We start from the raw sequence: 12,316 nt of genomic DNA, 5'->3' as shown, positions 1-12,316 counted from the left end.
AACAAACAAACACCACAAGACCTAATAAATACCACACAATTCATTGTGAGAAGGCTTTGCTCTCTGATCTCTTCAATGTCACCTCCATCATGAATTACGGCTCATGAGGCATGCAAATAAACACAAAATTGTACTTGGGAACAAGTCTCCTCTGCCCAGCCCAAGGCAGCAGTTTTCTCAACAGCTAAGCACAAAACTCCCAAATGCACATTACTCTGTGTTGTTTTTATATTAATTTAAGAAGCACAATATTCACTATACTTGTATCCATAGAAACATCACAATATGCTTTTTTAAATAAAGAAACATCATTAGATACTGAAAGCACAAACCCTTTTCAGAAAGCAACCTCACCCCCCTAAACTGTGGCAAGTAACAATCCAGTTCAAAAATACCTTCTGATGACAACCAAGTATTAGTCCTCCTTTAATTCCTAATCTTTCACTAACTTCTCCCATCAAATTGCAGAGTCTGACTTAAAAGCATTCATCCTTCTTCTGGAGATATAAATGGGATACAGAACACGCACACACGGACACAGAAATACCACTAAGAATAGCTGTGATATTTTGCAAAAAAGCACTACTTGAATCCAAGGTTATAAAAAGGCTTCCTCACTTCAAGTAACCAACCAGTCACTGTACCTCACATGATCTCTGTCACCTCCTTTTAAAACAGACCTCACTTTTTTTCAAGGAGTATTTCCAGCAATAGCAAGAGGGTGAGCTCTGAAAAGCTTACTAGAAACTAGTCTGACAAATTAGCCACAAAAACACCCAGGCTGCCTCGCCCACACTAACTCCAGCTTCCCTCCAATACTGTTTGCCCAAATTCAGAGACAGCCTATGCAATTTTAAATGGATGCTTGATTTAAAATTACACTTAATCACCATCTTGAATAACGTTATTTTCTTGGGTTTAACCAAACTAGCAAAGGCAAGGTTAGGCAGAGATGCAGTACAGACTTCAACACAGATAATCAGCTCCTATTTACAATTCCCACAAACAAGTTGGGGTTCTCGCATGTTTCAGCCCTCTGGCTGACCAACACTCCACACCTCTGCCACTGTTTGGCAAACTGTATGTTCCATCCTACCTCCCCATGGTTCACTGTCCCTTTTCCTCTTCCTCCTTCTTGCCCTTCCTCCTTCTCCCACTTCCCTTCCTGCAAACACATTTTTTACTTTCCTACCTGGACTCCTGACAGCTCTGCCAGACCTCACTCCTCCTGCGGATCCTCCTGCGGATCCTCTCTCCCTTTTACCCAGATTTTTGCAGGTTGCCCTTGTCCAGCCTGGCCTTCAACTTCTCTTCCCCCTTATCAGGGCTGACACTGCTCCCCTGCAACCTCTTTTCCCTTCCTGTGCCCTCCAAGACCCACCACTGGCAGCATCTGGAGGCAGGCCAACTCTATCCCACTTTATCTTGACATCACCTTCCTACAGCTCTGCCAACCCCTCCTGGTTTCATGACCATCCTCGAAATACCTGCTGTCAGCAATGGAAGGCTGGGGGGGTGGCGAGGGGAAACTTCCCTGATGAGTTTTCTCTTCACCACAATCTGGAAATGGCTCCAAGTAGCACCAAGGGCTCTGGAAATGTTTGTCGGCACCAGAAGACACCCCAGCATAATTTTTACACTGCTTGGGAAGCTGCCTGCAGGGCTGCTTGTAAAACAGCACAAGATATCGGCCAAGAAAAATCAAAACAAAAGCTGATTTTCTGCAGGCGAGCGGGAGGCGCGGGCTGTTCCGCTGCTCAGCGATGCTCCTGTCTCTCCACAAGGCCGTCTGGCCAACACATGCTCCTTCCAAGACTTTAAAATGCACTTTGTCACACTTCTTCCAGCCAACAGCGCTGAGATGTTCCAGAGAACAGGTATCTCAGCTTACTACAGCCGTGCCTCTGAATCGCAGAGTCCCCCCGGGTCAGAATGAATCTGGCAGCACCCTGCGCTTGCACATCTGGCATGAGGACACCGCCCCACAGCTGTACCCCATAACCACACCAAAAGCACCAGCAGTCCTGTTTCACACAGCACAAAAGCAGCTGGCCCAGCCACGTTTTAAGTACCACAATAGAAATAAACGCGTCTATCGGATTTCATTTTACATTTTTAATGCAATCTGCTATTTTTCTCCTTTCGTAAGGAAACATTATACTTCTGTGGTCAGTTTCCCTGAAGAGATCAGGTAAGGGCACTCTCAGCCACACCCCTGCTGCCTCAGAGCCTTCTCATCTCCAGCAGCACCAACAGCTACACGCCATGGTTCCTGCTGAGAGTCACTGCACTGGGATAGCTACCCTGCTCCTAACACTGTCTGGCCTGAGAAAAGGCAGGCACATCCTGACCAATTCCCAGAGAAGCTCTTGCAGGGTCAAAGGAAGTAGCAGGCTGTAGGGGGGGCAGGGGGGTGATGGTCTTAATCTTTACGGCTTGCAGGAAACAGCGAGCTAATTCCAGCCTGCCACCACCGAAAGCAACCTGCTGCAGATTAATTCCTTCTCTATCTGCAAGAGGACTTGGCACGGGGATGTCGAGCGCCGCTCGCTCAGACTGTGCTGGAAAATAAAGAGGGGAGAGACCTCGCTAACAGCTTGTCACTGCCAGCCTTCCTCCGGGGCTCCACGCGCTGGGAAGAACAGCACACACCTACTGCGGCTCATCCAAAAAGCCCTGGCTGCCAGCAGCTCCGTGACACCTTGGCCTCTGCTGCCCGGTGACATCCCAGAGGGATCCTCGGGGGACCAGAGCTACATCTCTGGTGACATCCCAGAGGGGTCCTCGGGGGACCAGAGCTACATCTCCGGTGACATCCCAGAGGGATCCTCGGGGGAGCGGAGCTCCATCTCCACAGCTGCCGAGGCAGAAATCCCTCTATCCCTCTCAAGGACCGCCCGCTGCACACGCAGCGGTGCAATCCGTCCCGCTGGCTGCACTAAGACCATTAGGGAAGCGGCATCTCCGCACGCTAATCCCGGTTGTGTAATCAGCCTGCACCGAGGCGGGAGCGCAGCCGGGAGCCGCGGGACGTGTCCTTGCCTGCGCGCTCCGGCGCTCCCGCAGCCGGATTTTCAGTGCCAAGGAACAAAGGTCACTCGCTGCTGGGGACACGGGCTGCCAGGCTCTCCTCGCAGCCTGCACGGACACGTCGCAAGCCCAGAGGTTTTCTCCCCCTGGCACAGCTGTGGCTGCCCCACGGAGAGCAGGCTCTATTAATGTTTTACCACCGGATTCCGCTCCGTCCTCAAACTGTTTTGCAAGCAACCGGGATCAGACGCAATGTCTCCCCAAATTAAGATACAAATGTCAACAAGAAGCACAGCAACATAAGCATAATGTGCGTGCCCAACAAGGATGAGGAGAATTTATTTGCTTTTGTTCCCACCACCCCCCTCCCGTGCCATGTATCTACAACATCCTTTTCTCTGCCTGAGGAAGAAAACAACAACAAAATACTTGGGAGTTCTCATTTCATCATTATTCAAACAGTGGCGAGGTAGCCAGAAACACAGGATAAATGCTGAGTTCTCATAGCAACACACCTCTATGAGTAAGGAGATTAAACTCTTAAATGTGTTCCTTCCTCAAACTTCCAGTATTTGCCAGTCTCACACCAGCTGTGACAACCAGCACCAACAATTCAAACCATTTCTCACTGTCCCACCAATCTAGAAAAAAGGAAGAATTAAGAAGATGCTTCTTCACAGCCGGTTTCTGTCTGAAGCAGTATCTTCTTAGGGCATGGGTTACAATCTCACAAGGAGCAGTTACAGACACGCACAAACACGCTACCCAAAAAACTTTCTTTTGTTTTTCCATCTTCCTGTTGCTGTCAACTGCTGTCAACAAGACCAGACCCTCCCATTCGATGCAAACAAGGAAACACATCTTAGTGTTTAAGCTGTAGATTCTTTTGTTCAAATAACATGGCAGCTAAAAACAGCCTTTCCTCTTCCCTGGAGCAACCTCTCATTGCGCTCACTTATATGCAAGGCACCCTTTATTCATCCAAGAACAGTAATGACTATCCAAAAGCTAAAACCCAGTATTCAGCAAGGAGATCACAACAACAGTAAGAAATTCCCTAAGATATCCTCAGAATCCAGCTCTGAGTATCCCATGGGGCAGAGGGAACCCAGCTGATTTCACTTTTCCCTCCAAGTACCTCTTCTTGTGAGCTTTCTGCATTTGTTTCATTCAGCCCAAGCCTACCACACTGCACAAACCAGCAACCACCACTCTCAGTGCACTTTTTTTTTTTTTCTTCCAATATGTCCTGTGGCAGGAAGGTAATAACTGACCAGGGCAAAGGACATGTTTACTGCCTCCATCTTTCATTTGTTCCAGTGTACACACAGCCCAGTAAGAAAAAAGAAAAGCAGGGCATCACCATGCAAGGGGACACTGGCACCTCACTACAATGCTAAGATCAATTGTGCAATGTTTTGCACATTTACCTTCACACATACCAACTGCTTTAACTTCTTCCTTATGACCTCATGCCTTAAGATCAGGCTTCTAATACATTGGTGTAATTTTACCCAGCTAAAGCTTAAACAGGCAGTGTCTTCCATCCTAAAAAATTAAATAAACAGGTGAAGTCATGCTCCCCAATCAAGAAATTCAGTTTGTAGAATTCATTCAATCTTTCACACTCGGGTATGATTTTCAGACCCTCTGGAAGAGCTTTGTTATGAACCGACATGCGATCATCACATGCCCGTATTGATGCGTGTGTCCGTGCCAATAGCTTAAATCACTTGATCTCTGAACAATCCTATGACTCATGACATATGCATCCCATAATTTATCATGTTTGTGCTATGAAAATGCACTGGAGAAGCATTGCCTCAGCAACATTTACAAGTCACCTTGGCAACAAAGCAGCTTTGCGGCTGCTCTCAGATGCCCGGTCTCAGATGCCCAGCAAAACCTAGATGAGATGGGAGAACTGAAGCACTTCTAATTTACTGATCGGCTTTAATTGCTCATTAATTAGCTAACATGGCTACCTGCCTTAAATTGGGCCTTAAAAAAAAAAAAAAAAAAAAGGCAAAACAAAATGCTAAACGAAACAAAAGCCCACCTCTCTTTTACCCTTCTCCAGGAGGCTTGATGCTCAAACTTAAAGAGACTCCCAGTACAGAAAATCATGCACTGCCAAGTCAGAGGAAAAGTTTAAGGAATGGGATATTGTGTGCTTCCAAAGGAGTCTATACGTGTGCAGTGCAGCTAGGAAAAACAGCAAGTCCTAGGACAAGCTGAAAAAAAAAAATCAGTTTCCATCCCATCAAATGCCTCTGTAAGCATCACCTGCCGGTGTTATTTAGCCTTTTGTTGCACTGGCAGGTTTAGAGGAGCCAAGGGGGCAGGCAGCTGCCAGGGCCCGATCGGCGCTGGTGCTCCGTGCCAAGCACGGCCGAGCCGGCAGCAGGGGAGCCCTGGGAGCTGGCTCCCTGCCACAATCACAGTTCTGGATGCAGTTTCCTTCTTCCCCGCCGACATCAGGCAGGTGAAGTGCTGGCAGTGCAGGCAGAACAGCCTGCCGGTTTCACTCCCAAATTCCCTCCTCACACAGGTAAAGGGACGGCTGTTTCCTTTCCAAGCTAGCGCCAGACAAACACGAAACACGGGGAAACAACTTTTCAAGCAGCAAGATCGCTCGCAGGAGGCAGAAAGGAAACACAAGAGGCTGCAAACCATCAGCTCATTCCCGTTCAGGAGCTTTAAAGCCAAACACACCAACAGCGTGGTCAGAAAGTGAAGGCAAAGGGAAGGCAAAGATCAGCAGCCCTGGCTCCCACGGAAGGGGAAGAGAAGGCAGAGCTCATCGCCCCTTTGCCAGTCGCTCAGTGAGAGATGCATTAAGGCTGCTGGTGGCTCAAGCCCCAACAGGGAGACCAAGCCACCACAGTAGAGGCATTCAAGAGGTGTGAAACTTGGTTTCCTGATTTATCAGCTGCTATCCCGAGGGGCAGGAGGTGAACCACCACGATAAAAAACTTTTACTGAGACCTGCATCTGTACTGGTAAGTATTTGCTGCTGCCCAGGCGGGCGTACAAAAAAAAAAAAGGAGTTCCCTCAGCAGAACAGATCCGTGCTTTTAGGAGTTTAGACATTTGGCCAAAGTCTGAAATAGCCTGTTAAGTCAGAGCTAATTAGCGGAGGAGAGGAATGAACTAACATAAGACTGAACACACTTTCCCTGCTTCCAACAGTTATTTAACAGTCTCAGACAAATTTTAGCCAGCAGATTCAAGTGCCAGAGATCTCACTAAATGGTGAATTTACAGACAAACCATATCATCAGCCTTTTGCAAGGATGGGGGGGAGGGGTTTCAGCTTAAAATTATGCTCTAACAACTCATCCCCACCACAGCCCCCCACAAGCAGCCCCATGTCCCCGAGCAAGCCTGCCTTCCCTCCCTCTGTTAATCCCCTGTGCCCCCCTCTCAACTCCAGAGCCCATCATCCCCACTCTGCTGAACTGTCTTTGCAGCCAGAACCAGCCAGCAGGACTGCTGCTGCTCTTCTGCACACCCAGGGTGGAATTTAACAGAGGACAGCACCAGGGCATCCCTGAGGAGCAGGGAAGGCTGCAAAGGGGACAGCCAGGGCAGCAGCCTGCCCAGCTCCCAGCTGTAGCACAGGGAGTGCAAAGGCTGTGCCTTCCTCCCCGCAGCCCCCTCGACACAGCTTGGAGAAGGAAAAGGCTGCCAGCTCCCAGAGGCTCAGCCTGCCTCTCCCCAGCCTGCTACCCTCTCCACTTCCACAATTAAAACTTTCCCTTGCTATTCTGCCCTGCCAATTTTTGTTGAGGCTGTCATTTCAGTGACAGCAGTGCCACAGTAACTTGAATTTAGGTGAGTAACCAAGCAAGTACGATTGACCGGCATGCTGTCTGCCAAAAGCATTAACTAAAGACCAGAACAATAATTCAAAGTTATTAGATTGCCTGAATGAAATTTTCTACTAGCACTACTCATGAATCTCCACCTACCAAAAAGCACACTTAACCACTGAGTTACACAGCCAAACACACACACACACACACACAGTGCAGTCTGCAGTACAATTCCCCTTGTTTTGCAACGCTTTCAGCACAGATATTTTTTCTGAGTTGTTCAAAACAAAGTAGCAACAGAAGGAACTGATCCATTCCTTAAACACCTAGGTAAAACAAAACAAACAAATAAAAAGGTGGAAACTGACAGAAGCCATATGCTTACCACGAGTGCAAACAAAAGAGAAGTGATCTTTCTTGCATATAGTTAAAATCGCCTAATACCATTTTTTAATTTTTATCTTGCTTTTAGGACGTTGCATTTTCCATAGTCCTCTGACACCCTGTAACAGCCTAGAGGGAACAGACAGCCCCACAGGGAGTTTCACAGACTCTGCCTGCAAGAACCTGTGCCTCACAAACCTCCCAGTCACCACAGCAGAAGTCACCAGGAAAAGTAACTTCCTATCATCTGGAGTTGTTACTGCCAGCTTTTATGGATAAGCCTGGCAGATCACATCCTTCCCCACTTCCTTTCACTCTTCTGTTCTCCATCCTTGCTCTGAAGGCTGCAATACTGGCATATCTCAGTGCTGCTGCAGCCTCAGGAAGCTGAACTCCTTCTTGCTTTCCTGTCTTCCCCCATATCCTTTCTGTAGTAAAAATAGAACCTTGGACCTTTGCTTTCACTGGCTGAGGTAGTACCCCTTCAGTTAAAAGGAGGATCTCTCTAAGGCACTAACTCAGTGACAGACAGTCAACTATCTCCTGAAAAGCAGGTGCAATGGCAACAAGAAACTTGCAAGCCCCAAAACAAGCACAGAGGGTACCAGCAGTGGCAACTCAGCACCTGCAGAGGATGAGGTCAGTGACTTTCACCAGCAACACAGCGAGAACACGAAGGTTTGCTTGCTTTGCTGCAAGCTGCCATGGCAAAGAGACACATACACGCTTCAGAAAGCCATCTAAATTCGCTTACATCTGTCATTGTCATTTTGGTCAGCAATGGCATCTTCCAGAGCAACAGACTTTGGCTTCTTTTCACTGTTTCCTTTCAAGTTTTCCCAATCTGCCTGGCTGAATCTGCAGACCTCTGAGTCTTTGGTAGCTGTTTGGCCTTCTCTCTCTTTCATCTCCAACTCTGAGAAGCGCATCATTGCACGCTAGAAAGAGAATTGATATAAAAAAAAAGTCTTGCAATAAAAACTACTTCATTAACCTTACCTTATATGAAAGCATTTCCAAAGAAAAATTGACTCAAAACCAGGGTTTCAGATAAACAGCTAAGGGTAGGATTTTAACACACCTGACTTTTAAAACAGTGTTCTAGCATCTTATAAGCAAATAGCCACACAATTCTTTCATATATAAGTATATATATATAAAAGATTATATATAAATGTATATTATATATAAAACAAAAACATTCCATTTTGGAGGTAAAAAGAGACAAAAACAAAAAGAAACAAAAATAAAATGAAAATTAAAAAGGAAAAAAAAAAACAACAACACAAAACCGTACAATGAATAAAAGACGACCATGGCCCACAAACTTCCCTTTGTGTATTTGGAAATGAAATTTAACTCAAAGGTTTATGTAAGAGTCTAGTAATAAAAATTTGAAGAACTGACCTCACAGTAAGCAGCAGGTAGACATAAAATACTGTCCTCTTGTAATCCTTCCATCTATGTAATTAAAATGGGCACTCAATGGATCATTTAGATAATTTCATCCATTTTTATAAGCATAAACCAATTCTTTTCTTAACAATGCAAAACAATTTGGCTTAACTCATCCCTTCATTAAAAGTAAAACACCCTAAGAATATTCCTACACAATATCTGTCTATCATCCCTTAGCATCAACCTCAATACCACTCCTACTCTTCCCTAGGCGCTCACTTGGAACCAACGTTGCCTGAGACCCACTAATGCATGACTGCAACTCCTCAGCATCCAATGGCACGTTTGGCATACTAATCAAAACTTCTGGGTAGGCTGTGCTGGCTGGCACTGCAGGCCAGTTCAGAAATTACAGCCAGCGCCAGGGTAACATGCATGCCTGTCCTACTCCCCTCGAAACTGCACAAACATTGCATTAACGTGCATTAACAACATTTGTATCAGATCTTAGTAAAAGCCCTTTAAAGCTGGCTAGCCCATACATTCCTACAAGCCACACATACTGTTCTTTACATCGCCTCGCTCTCACCAATAAACTTACTTTACTATTTAAAACCATTTATGGCGAGTACGCCCCAACAAAAAAATTTTCTGGTCTCCCCACCTGTGTCTCTTCTTTCAACTTTAAAAACTCAACTGTGACTTGCAACAGAGAAATAACGACAAGAAGCGCGGCGGTTGTTGGACCGCGCGGACTCACCTGCAGCGCCCGCTGCTCGCGGCTCAGCTGGCTGGAGTCGGCGTACAGTTCAGTCGTCACACACTTGAATCGGTCACCTACGTAACCGGCAGAGTTTGCGATCCTCTTGGCCAATTTAGACGGCTTGGGTTTCAGTATTTTGCCATCAGCAGACTCCGCGTCTTCGGCTCCGTCTTTGGTATAGGTCTGGCCGGCATCGATGCTCGGCGGCGCGGTCCCCATGCAGAATGGCTTCGCGTCCTCCTGCACCTTGCCAAAAGCCAGAGCCGGAGCATCGCTCTCGTGCGCGCTTTCCAAGAAAACAGGAGATGGCTGGACCGCCACTCTCTCTTTAGGCTGGCTCACAGATAAATCTTCTTTCCTTAAGCCGAACACTGATGAACTCTGGGCTTGCTTGAAATTATAGGTTTCGTGAACATCATTATTTCTTCCAAACTCCTCTCTCATTACAATAAAATCTCTGTGCTGAGACGCCTGCTCTACCTTGTGCTTTGTAGGGTCATTAGTCTGATTACTGCTTTCTGTAGCAAAGCTGGCTTTCGTTACATTTGCTTCGCTCTTAGCTTCTTGCTCATCTCGCAGAAGATCCGGGAAAAGGTGTTTGTCGCTTTTCGCAGAGTTTTTACTATGGCCAGAGTTCTGGTGCAATTTCACGCCCTTGTCACCGGGCATTTCGAAATGCATCTTCCCACTGCTCTCCATGAGCTCTGGCAATCGGCCCCGCAGAGCCGGGTCCTCGTAGCGAACCCTCTCGTGAGACCGTGACCTCCGTTCTGTCTTCTCCTCCTTATTGATCTCCAGAGTTGAATGCTGCAACAGCATGGGGTGCACCATCCCCACTCCCAGCGCATCCTGGTAGGTCATGAACTCCCCCCTCCCGGCTGGCAGGCTGTAAGGGAGGCCAGGTTTGGGAGCCAAGTGAGTGGGGTAGAGGCTGCCGTTGGGCAGCAAGACAGGGTGAGGGTAGACATGTCCTTTCCCATGGAGGGTGAGAGGGCTGATGGCGATCCCCTCCGGCACTGGATATGGGAGGTAGCTCCTGGGGTAGGGCAGAGGTGGGGAGCGAAACGCCTCGTTGGGCGGCAGGAAGATGGGGCTGGAGGCCAGGGCAGTCTCGGTCGCCTTGAAGTTGGCTTCCTGACCACAGGACTTGGCCACCTTACTGCTGTGTTTCGCAGGGGTGGCGACGGGCTGCCCGACGTGCTGTATGACTGAGGCGGTGCTCTCTGCAGAGCTCCGGGCCGTCTTGGCGCAATCCACGTTGGCATTGGGAGCTGGTGACGCTGACGCCGGCCGCCCCCCTGCTGACACCGTCCCCGACACACTGCCAACCACTGCTTCCGTGCCACCCATCCTGGGGCAGGAGGAACTCCGCGGCTGTGGCATAACCCAGTCCAGTGCCTTGTTTTTCAGTTGGACATTCTTCCCAGCCTCCTCACTGGGGCTGGGACCAGGAACGATCCAGGAGGATGGCGCCGTGCTGATAATTTCGGGCCTGTAGATGGGGCAGCTGTTCCCGGGAGAAATGGTTTCTTTCTGAACGATGTCACCGCCTGGTAAGTGTGTCCCCGCTCCTGCCCTTCCATGCACCAGCACCGTTGGCATAATTTTCTTACCATGATCTGACTTGCCAGCGGTTTCCGCATCAACCACTTTCGCTGACAAGTCCAGTGGTTTGTCGGTGACATCTTTGGTTGGGGTCTGCTTTTCCAGGAGTGGGGGAGACCTGCTGTCCTTCCGGTCGTGGCCAGCTTTCCGTGCATGGGGGGCAGATGGCAGGGGTGCCTCCCCAGCATCACTGCCCTTGGGAAGCTTCCCATTGGAGAGGCGAGCAGGTGGAAATTCACTGCCGATGTTCACGTAGGGCTTTGGGAGCGTAACAGCAGAAGAGGGAGACGTGGTGATCCTGGGGAAATGTTTGTGGAAATCAGCATAGGCATCCCCGACCTGGGCAGGCAGGGGGAGGCGGGGAGATGGCCGGGGCGAGTGAGGCAGCAGGAGCGCGGGATCTCCTGGCAAGTTGGCAGGGGCCGGCTTGGCCGTGGGGACCCGGGGCTGCTTGCTGCTCTGGATGTGAGGGTAGGCGTGTGTGTCAACCGGGGTGCCCGGGCTCACACCCATCTTCCACGACAAGCTCTTATCCGGACAGTGCACCAAAGGTGGGATTGCTGGAGAAGCTGAAGCAGTCGAGAGCCTCATGGGCGACGCCAGCGACGAAGGGATGTGAGGGGCAACGTAGTGGGAGGGAGGCAGGTATAAAAAACGTTCACCGTTCGTACATACGGGCGAGTAAGCCAGGTGCTGCGGTAAGCTGTAGGTGGACTGCTGAGGTAGCAATGCCTTGTACATGTTCAACGAATACTTATTTGGTGAGTCAAGGAAAGGGTATATGGTGGGCGTTGCACCCTCCATGTAGGGGTTTACCCAGGGGAGCCTTAGGTAACTAGCACCATTGACACCAAGGGGACTCTGCCTGTCACCTGCAGCTCGGTCCAAACCCAGTGTCTCCCCTGTTGGGACAGAGTTTTTTTGTATTCCAGGTGGTGTTTTGTATATAGCACTGAAGCCGTTCGGGGCTTTTCCAGAGACAGCTGCGCTTTCCACCGCTTCGGGGGGATTAGACTTAAACTGTATCTCTGGATTTCTTTCAGGAGTAAATCCCAGGCTGGCTATCGAACCCGTAGCATCCCGCGATTTTTCCGAGCCAAGTCCACACAAGCTGGAATAGACAATGCTACTGGGCACTCTGAGTCCTTCTCGCATGAGCCCAGACCTGTCCATACTCAGAGCTGCAAGACTGTCGATGCGATGTGCTGTAGTTGCATCCACCTTTACAGAACAAGAAGCATGTTACTCTCACATCTCACTAACACAGCTACCATTCAAGCTACAGATAGATCAGCATTTTGGATGAGAAACGGTAACA

General features: G+C 48.8%; 1 protein-coding gene across 10 annotated transcripts in view; it reads right to left on the bottom strand.

The window, feature by feature from the left end:
• BCOR (BCL6 corepressor) overlaps positions 1-12,316 on the bottom strand; it is an 82,120-nt gene that overhangs the window by 24,833 nt on the left and 44,971 nt on the right. For 8 of the 10 annotated variants that reach the window (XM_041487864.1, XM_041487863.1, XM_041487862.1 and 5 more), the window contains 3 exons: positions 9,391-12,219; positions 8,640-8,693; positions 7,987-8,170 (listed from right to left, as the gene is read on the bottom strand). In XM_041487864.1, the coding sequence (XP_041343798.1) occupies positions 7,987-8,170; positions 8,640-8,693; positions 9,391-12,219 (3,067 nt within the window). The remainder of the gene's footprint in view (positions 1-7,986; positions 8,171-8,639; positions 8,694-9,390; positions 12,220-12,316) is intronic. The other 2 variants (XM_041487868.1, XM_041487871.1) reach the window with 1 other exon arrangement.

Source organism: Pyrgilauda ruficollis, unplaced genomic scaffold (assembly GCF_017590135.1).
Source record: "Pyrgilauda ruficollis isolate IOZ18807 unplaced genomic scaffold, ASM1759013v1 scaffold85, whole genome shotgun sequence".
In the NCBI taxonomy this organism is placed as follows: Eukaryota; Metazoa; Chordata; class Aves; order Passeriformes; family Passeridae; genus Pyrgilauda; species Pyrgilauda ruficollis.
The sequence above is the reverse complement of the archived record's forward strand: the minus strand, read 5'-3'. Positions and strand labels throughout refer to the sequence as shown.